The sequence below is a fragment of the Orussus abietinus genome, unplaced genomic scaffold (genome assembly GCF_000612105.2).
Source record: "Orussus abietinus isolate OABI.00-Male unplaced genomic scaffold, Oabi_2.0 scaffold222, whole genome shotgun sequence".
In the NCBI taxonomy this organism is placed as follows: domain Eukaryota; kingdom Metazoa; phylum Arthropoda; class Insecta; order Hymenoptera; family Orussidae; genus Orussus; species Orussus abietinus.
In genome coordinates this window covers 1-16,143 of record NW_019394365.1, presented here as the reverse complement: position 1 = coordinate 16,143, position 16,143 = coordinate 1, and the positions used below count along the sequence as shown (strand labels likewise).

Here is a 16,143-nt window from a genome sequence, read left to right as displayed (position 1 = left end):
AAAGGGAATCGATAGAAGGAGAAGGACGGAGAGTCGGCGCAGGAGGTGCGGGCCATCGTTCCGTCTCTCTCCTACGGCCGCTCAGGCGGTCGGAGCCGTGGATCGCCGTGGCTGGCTGGCTGGCGCGCCGAGGGAGGGGAGAGCGGCAACGGTTCGAGGCGTCCCCGCCGGCGGCGCCACCGTCGACGGTGGGGGGTTTCTGGGCGCGGGGTCGCGGGTAGCGGGGCTACGAGCGGGTCGGGTGGGCGGGGAGGAGGTGCCGGGTGAAGGGAGGGAGACCCGACTTTATGCAGCTGCGGGACGATAACAACGATGGGCTACAGGACCGCCGCTATAGCTGGGGAAATGCCAAATGGGCTACAGGACCGTGCCGGCCTAGCTGTACGTTCGCCCGCTCGTAGTGGCATGGCGGACGGGCGGCAAGGCAGGCAGGAAAGGCGGGAAGGAGGGATTTCAAGCGGTCGTCTCTTCTCGTCTGCCTCTGCTCGCTCTCTACCGCTGGTTCTGTGCCGGCCCTCCAGAACCTAACCTCACTGTTTTCTACCGGCGGATGGAGTTTGAGCCGGAGTTCTCTCTCTCTCTTCCCCCGTTCCCTCTTTCTCACTTTTTCTCTTTCCTCTCGGTCTCTCCCGTATTCTCGTTTACCCTTGCAACCTTGCCGATGCCCTTCGTCCCCGAGCGCGGGTCACCTCGCGCTCTCTTTTCTCCGCCATCTTTCTCTCTCGTCTCTCGATCGCGATCCCGGAACGACCGGCGCCCTCCAAACGCCGAACGCCCTCGATAAACGCCCGATCGAACCGCCGTGCCCCTTTTGCCGATTTCGCTCCCGTTGAATTTTCCATGCCCCTTCCCGAAAAATTCCTAGCCCCTAAGAAACTCCATAGTGGTTTGGTCCTCGGTAGCTTAAACGATCGCGACCGACCTTCGAGTCGACGCGACGTCTCGTCCCGGCGCTCGAATTTGCCGCCGATCGCAGCCGATCGGCCGCGCGATGACGTCACTTCGGCCCAACAGGGGGCGCCGCGGCGCGGACATATCGCGAGCGAGAACACCGCTCAACGGATAGAAGGAAACGGATAGGGATCGAAACGTCACGAAGGCCTCGCGAGGCTTTCACGTCGCAGTTTCCCGTCGAGAGAAAATCCGCAAAGTGATCCCGAGGTCTGCGTGACGCCGCACGATGCTACCAAAAACTCCCGATTTATTGGCTTCGAGTCGGCCGATTCGCGGAGTTTTTCGAAATATCAGGTTACACTTTGCGCTGGGAAACATTTGGAAACGATCTAAGAGGTTCGCTCGAGCCTTCTCGAAGGGGAGTCTCGGAGGATACCGGCGACGTCGCCGAGGCGTCGCGACGTCTTCCCGTCGATCCTTGGGTCGGTTCTCCCATTCGCCTTCCTCGAGGGAGAAAAAAAGTCCCTGCCCCCTATACGTCGATACCCACGGTCTGTATAGAAAAAAGAAAAAAAAAATACCGTTTCGTCCTTCCTCGTCGACGAGACGTAACGGGGGACCATACCTTTCGTTTTCGTTTCAGGGGAGAGGCGAATCGGCGCGACCGATTCCTGCGGATGCCTGGGAGGGCCATGGAGTCGGGACGAGCGGGAAAAGTAATTTCGGGCACGCGTAGGTGCGCGCGCCCAGGAGAGGGTGAGACCGAGAATTTATCCCCGAGGTGGAAAGTCCTTGCGCTGAATGAGCAAGGACGAGGACCTGGAAAAATGAAACGCTGACTCGGAACCGATCCGTCAGTCGACCCGAACGATCCACCTTGAGACGGTTTACCAATCTTTAAAATGAATTTTGTCATCCGAATACAGGGAAGCGCATATTTTGATATTTCTCGTTTTTCAGGTGCTAACGAATTTTGTTTAACCGCTACAGTTTATCGAGTTTTAATGAGAGGCTGCAGCTAGTTCCTACTTTGGCGGAGATTTTCGCTCGGTGATATTTCCCGGGTTATAATTTTAACCGAGCAACTCGTCGGACGCTCTCCTCGAGCGTTCCTGAATCAGTTCCCAGCGAGGAGGACGTTTTGTCTCTATTAATCTCCATAGATCCGACGAAGACAGAGCGAACGCTGGGAACGCTGACGGTGGATTCCGGAATACGGGGACGACGTAGGCAATACGTATATGGGAGTACTTCGACGCAGCACCGGCGAAAGCTCGAGGACTGCCGAGGACTTTGGAAGACCTTTTTCGGTCGCTGGGTTTCCGGCCGAGACGCGGATGGACGTTTTCGCCAAAAATACGGACCCCATCATTCGCCGCTTATGTCCCGTACTCTTTCGCACCGAAGATGACAACGGGTGTAGAGAAAGTTTATACGAACGATTCTGTTTATAGATGTCGCTTGTGAGTTCCATTCTTTATCAACGAGATTTATAAAAAATCACGCTGCGCTGGTAATGTTACCGCTACATGCAAAGAGGTGGCTGAAACTCGTCCTCCAAGTCTCTGAATATGCGAAGTTTTTATGAATTAATATCATAGTGGGGATTTTTTCCGTATACATTTTATATTAAGTATTAAATTTAATATCTGGTAGATACCTTTTATGGGTATTAATTATTAGGTAGTTTAGTATATTTGTATATTTCTTGGTGGTATAGGAACATAAAGAGAATGACAGTGGACGTTAACTTCGAGACAGCACAGCGCGATTCGCTGAAGAGAGTACGAAACTGTTGCATTAACGCCTTGAAAAGCTGCAATTAAAAAAGATTTTGAAAGGGGTTCTATGGTAAAACACAAGCTACGGAAAGACGCGTTACCTTTCGCTAAAAACAATAATTATTATTCTAGTTGCATATTTTCCAAGTGTTGGGGTCGGAATTTAAATACCGCGTAAAAAAAGAATCAAATTTAACTGTGAAACGATGAGGATACGGAAGTGCTTCGTTTTCATATTAAAATGATCAATGATTCATAGACTTTTCAACTATCAGGCACTTTCATGCTATTAAGTCTTATTAAATAATAAAACCTCTTTAAAAATTTAAACAAATCATAATAACGCGATCTCGATCATTTGAATACATAAAATGGGAAAAGATCTCAAAGTGGGTACACTAGATCATAACGACAACCTAGTAGTGCATCGAAACAGATGCTGAAAAGTCCTGTTTAATTTAAAAATGTGAATGTAACATTTCATGGGAGACTTTTTTCAGGCATGTGTCGACATTTTCATTTATAAACTTATCGAATATACCATGTTCCTTTTTCCTGCGATTTTCAAACATTTACACCGCCGCCACCTACCGAGATTTATAGTAACACGATTCATTCGAGAAAGCAACTGCGCCGGTACGGCAGAACGCGCGACAAACTCACTACGGCTTTTATTGAAAACGCAATAACGCATTTACTCGACAAAGGAAAAAGCAATTGACCAACTAGTTCCACTGTTGAATAGAAAATACGTAAACTCAAAGTTTGAGTCACTTTAGTTATTCCCCGCGAAATCTTAAACCCATTATGGTATCACGTCTTCTGGGCAAAAAATAAACCTATTAGAACTTAAGTAACATTAGTTCTATACAGATGTCTTGATAACAGAGAATTTTTGTTCCGCGGGGAAAATACGGCGAGAAATTCAGCCGAGGCTCACGACTTGTGCAATTTTAGTACCGTTTCTTCACCAGGTAGAAATTTCTAAAGACGGTCTATATAAATAGGCCACGAGTCGGTCGAAAATTGGAGCACCAGCTGGCGCCCTCTGAGGAACCATGACGATCGTCCAGTGAACGACTACGGCATAACGCGCTGACTCGCCTACAAAATGCTTAAAACAATTATTAGTCAGGTTAGCGCGTTGTATTTGTTTAAAGCAACAGCTTGTATAAATAGTTTCGAACCAAATATCCAGCCGAGTACCATCCAGGGATGATATCTAACGTATTTCTCAAAGCTAAGAATCTGTAGACAACGAAATCTTTCAATGAAAAAACAAGGAAAATAACGTATACCCTTTATAACTATATCTTTCTTTTACCGTTGTTACCTATTAATTACTGGAAATTCATTGTTTATTAAAAAGTAGGTCTCGAGCGAGTTCTTCGAGTGAAACGTATGAAACTATAAATAGTCTTCTAGAAAACATAAATAAAATTAAAGAACCTAGAGGGTATGACAGCACTATTGCATTGTTCGTAGAGCCTCCATCGCTTCAATTAATCGTTGCAATTCACCCGTAGCACTGAGCAGCTTTTCTGTGTTGCTTGTCTGGACATCAACCGGTACCTTAATGTCGTAATCCGCGATGGACATGTCTTGTTTCAATTTATTTATCGTTGACTTCAACTGAATCTCCTTCTTCCCCAGTTTTTCGAGTTCCTTTTCAGGATCGATTAGTCCCTGCCGAAATTTTTTTATATGTATAATTTTTGTCGTTCTATATTTCTTATATTTAGATATTTGATCAATCTGTTTGTAAATGTATGTTTACCTTTAACAGAAGATGTACTTGCACTTTCTCTGTTATTGTCAAAATTAAGCACTGGGGCGGAGCTTTATCCAGATGTACTATTGAATACGCGAGTGTCCCTATCATGGACGAATACTTTTTAATCCTGTCCTCTGTGTCTTTCTCGGCACACACAATATACGCTTCGCTTTTTGTTTTATTTTGTAAGTTATACGTCGCTCGTGCCGACCTAACACTTTTGATGATCTTTTGAGCAAAATCAACATCATTTTCTATATCTTGATTCCTCCACGAACACTAGAATAGAAAGAAAAGAGTACTTAATTACTGAGTTGCGATTTTCGATTACAATTAAGTTAATAGTTAAAATGTTGTTTTTACTTCCAGGACATCCGGATATGGGCTCACGCAAATGCTTGGGAAAACCTGTTTTATGCGAGGCAAACGTTGATAAAGTTCTTCGGTAATGAACGGCATGAACGGACTTAACAAACGCAATCCAACGTCCAGAGTTTTGAACAGCACTCGCTTGGCCGCTAGTTTATTTTCTTCACTCCCGCTTTGGAATACCGGCTTCAGGTACTCCTAAGAAATTTGTAATAATATTTATTCAAGAGATGGAATTCTATATGAATTTTAGGAAACTAAAAATTCCTTATAATTGTTATACCAACCAGATAAACATCGCACAGGTCGTAAAGCCAGAGATTATAGCAAGCCGTTGTAACAGCCGGGAAATCGTATTGAGCCATTCCTTCGTCGCTAATTTTTGCAGCATTACTTACTCGCGACAGCATCCATAAATCCATATTGGACTCGTTTCCAGTCAGCTAAAACGTTCGTTCGGATGGTTAATAACAATAAGCTCAACCGAAGGGAAATGATTGAGAGCTAATGGTAACACGACTTTTGTGTGCATACAGATGCATTTCTTTCCCCCCCTCTTTACATTATTTCGTCAAAGGGAACCTCGTTTCAACGAATTTGAAATGCAAAGTATACTTATGAATCGCGTGCACGTTTATGCGTAAAGAGACATTATATCGGACTCGGAAATCGCAGGGCTTCACGGTAAGCCGAACTCGCGTACGAAAAGACTTTAAACTGTTTATTTACAGCCGCTCACCTGAAATCCCGCGATACAACCTCTGGTTAATTTACATCCCTTTTGAGATAGCAATCCGCCCTGTTTCGCGCGGAAAGCAGATCTTTCTCCTTCGCTGTACGTTGCGATGTGTTTTTGCCAACGGTGCAGGTGCGGCAGCCGCGTAAAATCAATATGCAATCCACTCAACACTGCATGAATTTTAATATCCGCCTGGGAAGGCGTGTAGCCGTCAACGTAAGGGTAATCAGCTAAATAATTGTCCAATGCTTCCTGGACGAACGTCTCCTTCAAAGTTTCCTCGTACCAACCATGGCTCCAAGGGGTTTCTTCCCCGATTTCCCCGTTATAGTTTGGTCGCTAAAAGTTAAACGAAAATATCAAGAAGTCTATATGCCATTGTACAGAAAGGGATATAATCTCTTGTCATATTATCTGCATCAATTAATTCGATTTTCAATCACAACACTCTGTTATTATGTATACATATTTTGATGTTCATTACCTCTTCGACATCAGTATCGCACTTGAAATCATTGCCCAGATACATCAAAGCAAATTTAGTTGCATTCCAGATCTTGTTACAGAAAAATCGGTATCCTTGAACGCGCAGAATATCGAGATTGATGTCTCGACCTTGAGTCGTGTAAGCACATAATGCAAAGCGCAATGCATCCGTGCCGCATTCGGGAATCCCTTGAGGATAATCCTGTTTCTGACCTTCGATAGCCTGTTTCAGTTCCTTCGGGTCTAAATTTGATTCCGTAAGTTGTTTGTGAAGATTCTGAAAACATTTTTAATGTTACTGCTACATTTCGGAAATAGATCGTCTTATATATCTTTGACCATCTCGATATTTTTTTATTCGTACCTCTAATGAAATTCCGCGGATTACATCCATGGGATCGATAACGTTACCCAAGGATTTACTCATTTTCCTGCCATGAGCATCCCGCACCATGGCATGTAAATATACTTCCCTGGTAAACGCATAAAATAAAACATTTCCGTTCACTTGCTCTCCCTATTTGATCTTATGAACATTGTTTAAAATGAGTGATTACCTGAACGGCAATTTTCCCAATAACTTCTGTCCAAGGAACACCATTCTCGCTACCCAAAAGAATAAAATATCGTGACCAGTTTCCAATAGAGTGCCAGGATAAAAGGCTTTGAGTTCCTCCGTCTAAAAGTGTAATACACGAAAGGCATATACATGTGAGAACAGATATGTATAATTTGTTTAAAGAATAATAAATTCTACATACATCATCGGGCCATCCGAATATGGAAAAGGGAAACAGGGCGGATGAAAACCATGTATCCAAAACGTCAGGATCCTGTTCGAGAGTAATTTTATCTGGACTTATACCCAACTTCTTAGCTGCTTTGTCTCTAGCTTCAGCTTCAGTTCTTCCGCTCACCCAATATTCATCATCTGATTTCTGATAAATCAATATGCATTGAGAAATAAATAAATTCCGTAAATTGGCCAAGTTAGTAATTAAAATTGCATAGTTTTTTTTTTTATATGAATTATAGTAATTATGAGATAAAATTACCGCGCCATTCGTCATCGAGAGAGTATTCACGGTTATGTAGTACGCAGGTATACGATGGCCCCACCATAGCTCTATTAAATTAATTACAATTAATTATTAATTATTAATAAATTAATAAAATATAATTCAAGTGCGATACTGACGTCGAGAGATACACCAATCTCTAATTCCATCCATCCAACGATACCAAGTCTTCTTATGTTGATCAGGAATTATTTTTAATTCTCCACTTTGTACAGCTTCCGTAGCACGTTTAGCCATATCATCACAACGTATGTACCTGTGAAAACAAAGTTCAAACCATTTCATATTTAATCTACTCATTTCGTGGGATCATCAGATTATCATTTTTTTCTTTACCACTGAGGTTTAATGAGAGGTTCTACCACATCCTTAGACCTGCTACAAATGGGAACAATCATAGGATTATCTTTTATTTCAATAAATAAATTTCTCTCCTTCAACTCATTCAAGACAGCCTTTCTAGCATGAAACCTCTTCATTCCCTGTATTAAAAATTGTTGTAATAATTATCATGTCTTCAATTACCATTAAATATCGCATGATAAATTATTTAAAATATGATACCGTAAACTTTCCATAATTTCCAATTATATTTCCATCTTCATTGAAAATAGTTACAAACGGCAAATTGTGTCGTTTTCCTACTTCATAGTCATTTGGATCATGAGCAGGTGTTATCTTGACAGCTCCTGTTTGAATTGGCAAATTGATTTAGTTTTCTTTTTAGATTATATCACTTTTTTGTTGCATACCAGTGCCAAATTCCATGTCAACAAAGTCATCTGCGATGATTGGTACACGTCTGTCACAAAAGGGATGTTTCACATATTTCCCAACTAAATGTGAATAGCGAACATCCGTAGGATGTACTGCCACAGCAGTATCTCCCAACATGGTTTCGATTCTAGTCGTTGCCACAATAATTTGCTCATCTGATTCTTCTATTTTATATGCAAACAATACGATGACACCAAACTCTACTTTTTCATTGTATCCTGGGATAGAGAGTAAAGTCCTACCAGGTAATTCTACCTTGTCTACCTAAGTAAAAGAATTGATTAATATTGATATATTATATTAAGTTTACATTTAATGTAAGTGTTTTCTTACTTCAATATCTGAAATCGCACTCTTTAGTGTGCAACACCAATTTACAAGACGATTACTTCTATAAATAATATTTTCCTCATGCAGCCGTACGAATGCTTCTGTTACAGCTCGACATAATTTAGGATCCATCGTAAAGCAAGCACGGTCCCAATCGAAGGAACTACCTAATTTTCGTAACTGTAAGTAGATTCTATCTCCTTTCCTACAAGAAAACAGTATTTTCTTATATTATATCTATGATATTCGATCGTAAAATCAATGACTACCTTTTGCCATAATGGTAAACTTACTCATGCTTCCAGCCCCAAACCTTCTCTATAAATTTTTCACGTCCTAAATCATAACGCGTTTTCTGTTCCTCTTTCCATAGCTTTTTTTCAACAACTACTTGAGTTGCAATTCCTGCATGATCACAGCCTGGATTCCATAAAGTTGTACGACCCTTCATGCGGTTCCTAAATTGTATGAAAATTAAATCATTGAATACAAAGCAATGAATACTTTTCTATCGGGTTACTATAATTAAAAACTGTCTAATTTACCATCTTGTAATGGCATCTTCTACAGCATTAGTTAATGCATGTCCTAAATGAAGATAACCAGTAACATTTGGAGGTGGAATTACCATTACGAACTTGCCCTTTGGATTTTCTTCCGATACAGAATTTCTCTAAAATTTCAAAATGACATTACATGCATGTATATAAAATTGAATTCCCTTGGATAATTAATAGATAATTACTGTAATTATATGACAATCATTAATTTAAACTACATACACCATATTCTGGTTTAAAGAATCCATTTTTCTCCCACCAGTCGTACCATGCAGCCTCAACATATTGAGGGCTATATGCATCTGGCATTGGGCACGTGATATCCTTTTTCTCTCCTGGTATAATAGTTTGACTATATAAGGCGGATTCTTTAATTGTCTTCTTCTTGTCATTTTTCTATATAACACAAACAAATGATTCCATGATTTTACACTCGAAACCTTTGAACCGATTCTTCCAATAGTAATCAGTCAAATTATATGTAATAGATACATTTTTAATGCCATTAATAAAATATTACACCAATCTTAACAAAAATACCATATGGAAGAAATGCCCATTAAAGCCATATAGTTAACATATAAAAGCACTAAAATATGAACATTATTGAATATACCTCGGACTTTTCTGTTGGCTTGGTAGAAACGATTGATTCCTTTTTTCCTTGTTTTTGTTTAAATTTCTCTAATTTTGCCAATTTTTTAGCCTCTTTCTCCAACTGCTTAGCAGTTTTTGGGGGTACACTTTCACTGCCATTTTCATCAGTTTTTGTGTCAACCATGCTTTAAATGATGAAACTACACAGTTGCGGTCTTAACAGCCACCGTGCTGATATACGTAATACTTATCTGCAAAAATGCAAACAGCGCATATATAACTGCTGTATCGTACTTTTGATTCGCAAAGTCAAACGAAAAATTGATTGAGAAAATTGATGTAGAGGGGGATTTAAGTAGCACTCCACGTGGGAAGACGACAGACAAGTCATAGATTACTTGTACAAAGGGATGTGAAACACATGTGCCTTTAGTATTTGAGTAAAGATAGGTTTGATCTGGTTTGATAGATGTGTCTCTTGCAATCCGAGCTTGCAATACATTCTTCAATACAGGATCTTTAGAAATGTCCTTTTAACTAGAAGCCTCCTACTTGCATATCCCGTTATAAACTTAGATATTTTTTCTCAGTTTATTACCCTTCATTAAAAATATAAATTTTTATATCATTAATGTAACTTATGTGGAAACATATATTTAATTACACTTCTACCCTCTAGATGGAGCGGTTTCTCACCCAACTCAGAAGTTAAATAAAATAGCTCTTCGAACGCGTGATAACACAGTAAAAGGTAAGACTTGCAATACATTGAATTGTCTTTATAGAGCTTTAAATATTTAACGATCAAACATTAAGCATCGTGACAAGGCACAACTGAAAATTCCGTTAATCGTAGTCGGGAGAAAAACTTCTCGTTTTCTGCGATTCGCGTCTGTTACCGGAGTCCTACTGGGTCGCGTGTCACATAGAACGCGACGCGTTAAGCGTCGCGGATGCACAACCAATCAAAACTGTGCTTAACCTCTACGTCATTTCCGTCGCAGTTCTGATTGGTTCTTTGCCCTTGATGCGTTGACAAACCGCGTTATGTATGACACCCGACGCGCTCAGTGAACCCCCAACCTGCGCCCACGAGACCGCGGCAGGGTTGCCACTCGAACGGGAAAAAATCGCGGTGCCGAGTGTCGAATGGCCGTCCGTGCCTGTCATCGCTTCTTCTGACAGATGTTTCGCGCCATCAGCTCGCTCTGTTAACCGGTCCAAGGGGCAACTCCTTGAGCGCTAGCCGGTGAAGCGACGTCCTCGGAATATCTCGGGAGTTTAAGCGAAGCATCGGGAGGTGAAAAGGGTCGCAAATGCCCGGAACTCGCGAGAGTTGAAGTAGTCCCTAAAGGACTCGGATTTCGGAACCAGCTGTCTTTGGCACCATCATCACCACCACCACCACAAGAGCAGAGGAAATATAATATAGGAAGGTGGTACGAAACATCCGGGCAAGGGTGCCAGTAGTGTAGTGACGATCAAATAATATATAACATCGCACGGTTGCAATCTCCGTGAAGATGGCAAAGACCTATGACTATTTATTTAAGTTACTACTGATCGGTGACTCGGGTGTGGGGAAGACGTGTGTATTGTTTAGATTCTCGGAGGATGCATTCAACACGACCTTCATCTCCACCATCGGTACGTCTTGGTGCGCATTACTAAGCCCGATAATTGGTCATCTCCCTTGTTACTTTTCAACGAATTATCGAATGCGTCAGGAGCGTCCTGAGTTACCCTTAGGGTGTGTCTCCAATATTCGCCGTTCTCTCGCGTAGAAAAGTTTCTACATACGTCGGGACAAAGACTACGTTGTTCGCGAGCTATCTTCAGCCTCGCTGCGTAACCTATATTCTCTTCTCCGACGGATATTTATCCTTCTCGCGTTGACCTAACCTAAAAATTTCATTAAAGAATCCCAAATGTCTTATGTAAAGCCAAGAGTAAACGCGCACTTTGCGCTTGATGCTACTCTGCGGTTTGTTTTGCTCCTTTGTCCTTCGTGTTTCTTTTTCTTCATACTGCCTCTCCTTGTTCTCACTTTCCTTGGTTTCAAAGGGACCTGTTCCTCAAGAAAAAGAGAGAGAGAGAGAGAGAGAGACAGTCTTTTGTTATTGCGAGCTTTTCATCAAGTGACACAGCTTCTTTCACTTTGCAGGAATTGATTTTAAGATTCGCACAATCGAGTTGGATGGAAAGAAAATTAAGTTACAGATATGGTAAGAATTGATAGATCGTCGTAGGACCAAAGCTTATGCCGATATTTTCAATGGCAATGAATTTACTTTAATGTTAAGTGACGGGATGTAAAAGTGATGCTTAATTCCCTTATAGGGACACAGCTGGGCAGGAGAGGTTTCGCACGATAACAACGGCGTATTATCGGGGTGCGATGGGTATTATGTTGGTATATGACGTCACCAATGAAAAAAGTTTTGAAAACATCAAGAACTGGATTCGCAATATCGAAGAAAATGCATCTTCAGATGTTGAGAAGATGCTTCTAGGTAATAAATGTGAACTTACTGAAAGGAGACAAGTTTCTAAGGAAAGAGGAGAACAGTTAGCCATCGAGTATGGTATTAAGTTTATGGAGACATCAGCAAAGTCTAGCATCAACGTCGAGGATGCTTTTTATACTTTAGCTCGTGATATCAAAGCAAAAATGGAAAAGAAATTGGTGAGTATTTTCAAACTCAAATTAGTTATAGTTAGCTTTAACTTAGTATACAAATTTTGTTCACCATAGACCAATGCTTTATTTGTACTCTAAATATGTTTGTATCGTCATTCTCAATCAATGACTTTTTACCTTGACTTGAATCTATCTGGATCATTTGTGGTGAAGGGTCTCATGCATTCTCACTTTCTTTTTGTAAAGTAATTTAACTCTTGCTTAATGGTTCATATAGTTCTTTTAAATATTTTTTAGAATAACATTGAAATTGCAATGTTTATAACTGTAATGGATTATTCCATCTGTAATTCACATCTAGTAACTATTGTTTCTCTGTTTCCCATGCCTCTTTCTATGTGTTTGGTGCGGGTCTATCTTGGCAGAAGGTAACTCTCCTATAAAACTGTTATTGCATTACTAACATTTTAACTTTCTTAGAAAGCTAGAAAGTAGATGTTTAGTGTAAGGGTTCGGTTAAATAAGCGACGCATGGAATAATTTCGTAAAAACTCAATAAATAGAATAAATTTTTCTGGGACTTGTAATTAATTAATTATTTTGCTATTTAAATAGGAACTGTTAAAGGAATTTGTCGCATATGTGATGTACATAAACAAAACTAAAATATTTCAACCTATTAGATGCTTTGCATTTTGAATTCTACAATTTTAAGGAACTGTGATAAAAATGATTGTATCAGAAACTTATTTTATTCTTTAGAAATTTAATATCTATTTCATTTAACTAATACGATTAATGTAAAATGAATACGCTACATAGAATACTCACTTTCGTTATTTACTAAACACAACTCTGTTCAATATCAGAAAAGTTACTGATTAATGGAATTTTAAATAATTTTTTTAAGGGTGTTATTTGTTTAAAAATAACCATTTTAATCATTAAATGTTTAGTTTTGGTATTAATGTATGAGTGAAACTAAGGAATATACGACAATCATAAATATAACGGTACATGAATTAATTTACTTTGTTCTGTGTAGGAGGCCTCAAATCCACCTAAAGGAGGTGGCCACCAATTAAAGGCTTTAGAACCTCAGAGGAAACCTCCGAGTTGGCTTGCCCGCTGTTCCATACTCTGACCCCTCAACTGCAATCAACTTTGTAACAAGATTTATTCCTGTATGATTACCGTCTATTTACGTTCTTTTCGTCGGACAAAATTTCTGTTCGCCGAGGCTATCAATGTGCTCATTATCGGGCTCTGTGACTTTACTCCTTGACAATGGATTCTTTTTGTTATATGGGTGGTGTTTTTACAAATTGTCGACATCCAACGTTTTCCTACTGGAAATACAAGGGGAGGAACTGTCAGAGCCATAGGCTGAATCTGTTACAACGCAATATGGTTTCAATGAATTTACAGTACGTATTTATAAAAACGTTATATTGCTTTTTAAAATGAACCATTTATGTAGCCCAACTGTTGTAAGTAAGGAGGGAATTTGAATACTTTCATAATAATAATGATAATAATAGTAGTAGTAGTAGTAGTAACAATATATATATACACATATATATTGAGTAACATTTTTTACACGAGTAGGTACGAATCAGGGCTCTGGCGGATTGACAGATTTAAATTTCAATGTGATATACCATCGAATTAAACAATAAAATTTAATTGATATATATATATATTTTACTTCAAAGAAAATACAGCCTATGCAGCGCGGACTTGGCCCTAATTGCTTATGTCGATCGTTTCTCCCCTGACCTATTTTTGATGCTAAGCATCGGATGGTATTGTTTTGAGAAAGAATAATTGTACATGGGATACAAATACAGGTTGTACGACATTGATCATACAAAGAAAATTTTTAAGAGACGATAAAATAAGCGTATTTGCGTTCCAACGAAAACGGCGCTTGTCCTGTCAATATTGCTACGTACATCACCACACATTGAATACAAGAATACACAAGAACCATGTATGAGGACTCATTAATTAAGGCCATGTACCACAGAGACCACAATCATTTTTATATTGTTATTACTCGATAGCTTTTCCACGGAGGTAACAAGAGAACAATGAAAATATGTTAGCGCATTAAATATTAATTAAAGCAACAAAAATTGTGACAGACGCATCGACGATGGTAAACTGAAGAAAAGTTATTACACGATTCAGACATTATTTTCTTTAGAGGTGTAACTATCTCTGTTATGTCAGTAAATGTATACCAAAAGGTTCCATCACGAAAGATTTATATTAAGTAACGAAACTGAATTTATGTACAGTGGACCTATATAATGAAGAAAAACAGATCACTATTATTTGCTTGTTAAAGCCGCGTTTTGCGTATCCTTATCGACTTAGCATTTTAATCTTTGAACTTGTTTCAACTTGGACTGGAGTATACAAACGACTATAATAATACATTTTGTAATAATCCTATATGTGCGCGTGTGTGTGAACGTTTATTACAACGATCCTATCGCCAGATATCTCACCCTGTAATGGTCCTACTCTCTAACTGTCGCTGAATCGTCGAACTAATTGCACTGTGTTTTGCAATGTATCAACATAAATTTTGTATATGTCCTATTTGCTATACATGTTTAGTTTTCGTTACGCCCTGTGAATGTCATTCATTTTAAAATGTATATGGCTTCAGGTTTTTTAACTCCTCAAACATATCATTTAATTTCTTATCAACTTCTTTGCTGTTTTCTAATTGTACCTTAAACTCTGCTGCATTCTTCTTCATCTATAATAATGGATTAAAGCAAGAGTATATTATTATCTCAATAGTTCTATTCATGTGCAATTAAATAAGTAACAGAATTAAGACCTACATACAGTCGAAATAACGCTCTGCTCTTCAACATTTATTGAATTGATCCGTGATTCGGCTTCCAACTTACTTAGCTTCTTGTGTAATTCTTCTATATTTGCTTTGTCTTTCTGATGAATAGCATGGGTGCTTAGACCCAATGCTTGCAAGCGATTGTTCGTTTCTTTTATCGCAGCACAAGTTTTACGAAGTTCCTTATGTTCTCTCTCTAACTTAAGAAATTTACTGAAATTAAATTGATCGAATATATATATATATTTGTTCATTTATAAATTCTTAAGGATGCAAAAAATATTGGACATGTGACAATACATTTCTATAGCTGCATGTATATTATTTGAAGCTTTTTCAACTTCGTGCAGTGACTGTACAAGATCTTTCATGACGGCTCCTTTATTATCTACATCCATTTCTAGATTTTGCAACTTCTGCTTCAATTCAATATTTTCCATGTTAGCGATTCTGGCCTGATTGAGCAACATGACTTGCTCTCGTAAAGCTCTGTCACACTTTATCTGTAATTCTGTTTTCTCATTTTGACATCTTCTGTTTTCTTCTCCTAACTGATTTGTAAGTTCCATAACCGATTTTAATTTAATTTCCTTATCCATTAAGTCTCTGCACTTGTCCTCGATGGTGGTTTGCAAACAGTACACCGACTGGCGCGTTTTCGTCAATTCGTTTTGCATTTCTTCCAGTGCCTTCTGAAAGTAGTAAGAAGTATTTTTCGAGGATTCCTTTTAAAGTAGAGTACTTTTTGAGACATCTTTCTACTGAAAAGTGTCTCTAATGATTTTTAAAATTCACCGTTTTCCATTGTAGTTCGTGCATCATCTTTCGCAATGCCGTGTCCAGTTTAGCCACGTCAATTTCATTCGTTATCTGTTTTTCATCCATTGCTCTTTTTCGCTGTCACCTAGGTACTAATCAGTACTAATTGTTAATAGTTCTGAATCATTTTAATAGCTATACAACTTTTTGAATACCAAACATGCGCGTCAAAGGCATAACTTTCTGCTTCATTACTGATTGGCTACATAGAAACCTGATCCAGCCAGTTGTAATCGTTGAAATAGTACCAGAGATGAGTTGGGAGATTGCTCACGGGCAGCATCAGAGATGAGTTGGGAGATTGCTCACGAGCAAGATCGTGCGATAGCATCCTGTGCTGCCCTCTGGTTTCGTACGTTAGCTTTCACCGTTTTTTGCCCCCAAGGACGGCGCCAGAGATGAGTTGGGAGATTGCTTACGGGCAG

At 39.6% G+C, this 16,143-nt stretch overlaps 3 protein-coding genes and 1 long non-coding RNA gene across 10 annotated transcripts; 2 read left to right on the top strand and 2 right to left on the bottom strand.

Annotated features, from left to right (window-relative positions):
• The first annotated feature begins 1,172 nt into the window (after positions 1–1,172).
• Positions 1,173–2,487, top strand: LOC105695357. Of its 2 annotated transcripts, XR_001103622.2 has the most exons (3): positions 1,173–1,445; positions 1,538–1,779; positions 1,855–2,487. It is a non-coding gene; the product is annotated as an uncharacterized LOC105695357 (long non-coding RNA). The 2 variants fall into 2 exon arrangements; XR_002762155.1 differs by having other exon boundaries at positions 1,538–2,487.
• Positions 2,488–2,578: 91 nt separating this feature from the next.
• On the bottom strand, positions 2,579–9,570 carry LOC105695356 (valine--tRNA ligase). Its single transcript, XM_012416864.2, has 19 exons — positions 9,406–9,570; positions 9,012–9,185; positions 8,775–8,902; positions 8,523–8,687; positions 8,233–8,434; positions 7,875–8,163; positions 7,687–7,811; positions 7,459–7,604; positions 7,242–7,378; positions 7,099–7,169; positions 6,805–6,981; positions 6,601–6,722; positions 6,408–6,516; positions 6,042–6,320; positions 5,558–5,896; positions 5,106–5,261; positions 4,813–5,016; positions 4,453–4,728; positions 2,579–4,361 (listed from the first exon to the last, which is right to left on the bottom strand). Exons 1-19 carry the CDS (start codon positions 9,568–9,570, stop codon positions 4,143–4,145), a joined length of 3,483 nt encoding a protein of 1,160 aa, XP_012272287.1. The 3' UTR covers positions 2,579–4,142.
• Positions 9,571–10,499: 929 nt separating this feature from the next.
• On the top strand, positions 10,500–14,279 carry LOC105695353 (ras-related protein Rab-8A). 4 transcript variants are annotated; one of them, XM_012416858.2, is made up of 6 exons: positions 10,500–11,033; positions 11,551–11,611; positions 11,727–12,072; positions 12,453–12,455; positions 13,073–13,211; positions 13,390–14,279. In XM_012416858.2, exons 1-5 carry the CDS (start codon positions 10,910–10,912, stop codon positions 13,169–13,171), a joined length of 633 nt encoding a protein of 210 aa, XP_012272281.1. In that variant the 5' UTR covers positions 10,500–10,909; the 3' UTR covers positions 13,172–13,211; positions 13,390–14,279. The 4 variants fall into 4 exon arrangements, with proteins under 4 accessions (XP_012272281.1, XP_012272282.1, XP_012272279.1 ...); XM_012416856.2 differs by having other exon boundaries at positions 10,501–11,033; positions 13,073–14,279; XM_012416860.2 differs by lacking the exon at positions 10,500–11,033 and adding an exon at positions 11,221–11,370 and having other exon boundaries at positions 13,073–14,279.
• A 354-nt stretch (positions 14,280–14,633) lies between these two features.
• On the bottom strand, positions 14,634–16,005 carry LOC105695352 (early endosome antigen 1-like). Of its 3 annotated transcripts, none has more exons than XM_012416853.2 (5): positions 15,874–16,005; positions 15,695–15,810; positions 15,200–15,591; positions 14,893–15,112; positions 14,634–14,800 (listed from the first exon to the last, which is right to left on the bottom strand). In XM_012416853.2, exons 2-5 carry the CDS (start codon positions 15,782–15,784, stop codon positions 14,687–14,689), a joined length of 816 nt encoding a protein of 271 aa, XP_012272276.1. In that variant the 5' UTR covers positions 15,785–15,810; positions 15,874–16,005; the 3' UTR covers positions 14,634–14,686. The 3 variants fall into 3 exon arrangements, with proteins under 3 accessions (XP_012272276.1, XP_012272277.1, XP_023287806.1); XM_012416854.2 differs by having other exon boundaries at positions 15,933–15,971; XM_023432038.1 differs by having other exon boundaries at positions 14,709–14,800; positions 14,889–15,112; positions 15,695–16,005.
• Positions 16,006–16,143: the final 138 nt, after the last annotated feature.

What these genes read in the sequence shown, in the direction of transcription:
- LOC105695352 (XM_012416853.2), bottom strand. Translation starts at nt 15,784, where the DNA reads ATGGATGAAAAACAGATAACGAATGAAATTGACGTGGCTAAACTGGAC. An exon ending in ATACATGCAGCTATAGAAAT is followed by an intron (nt 15,113 to 15,199) that starts GTATTGTCACAT and finishes ATTTAATTTCAG; the next exon opens with TAAATTTCTTAAGTTAGAGA. An exon ending in AGCAGAGCGTTATTTCGACT is followed by an intron (nt 14,801 to 14,892) that starts GTATGTAGGTCT and finishes CCATTATTATAG; the next exon opens with ATGAAGAAGAATGCAGCAGA.
- LOC105695353 (XM_012416858.2), top strand. Translation starts at nt 10,910, where the DNA reads ATGGCAAAGACCTATGACTATTTATTTAAGTTACTACTGATCGGTGAC. An exon ending in GACCTTCATCTCCACCATCG is followed by an intron (nt 11,034 to 11,550) that starts GTACGTCTTGGT and finishes TTCACTTTGCAG; the next exon opens with GAATTGATTTTAAGATTCGC. An exon ending in AAAATTAAGTTACAGATATG is followed by an intron (nt 11,612 to 11,726) that starts GTAAGAATTGAT and finishes ATTCCCTTATAG; the next exon opens with GGACACAGCTGGGCAGGAGA.
- LOC105695356 (XM_012416864.2), bottom strand. Translation starts at nt 9,570, where the DNA reads ATGGTTGACACAAAAACTGATGAAAATGGCAGTGAAAGTGTACCCCCA. An exon ending in GAAATTATGGAAAGTTTACG is followed by an intron (nt 7,605 to 7,686) that starts GTATCATATTTT and finishes TTTTTAATACAG; the next exon opens with GGAATGAAGAGGTTTCATGC. An exon ending in ACCTGTGCGATGTTTATCTG is followed by an intron (nt 5,017 to 5,105) that starts GTTGGTATAACA and finishes CAAATTTCTTAG; the next exon opens with GAGTACCTGAAGCCGGTATT.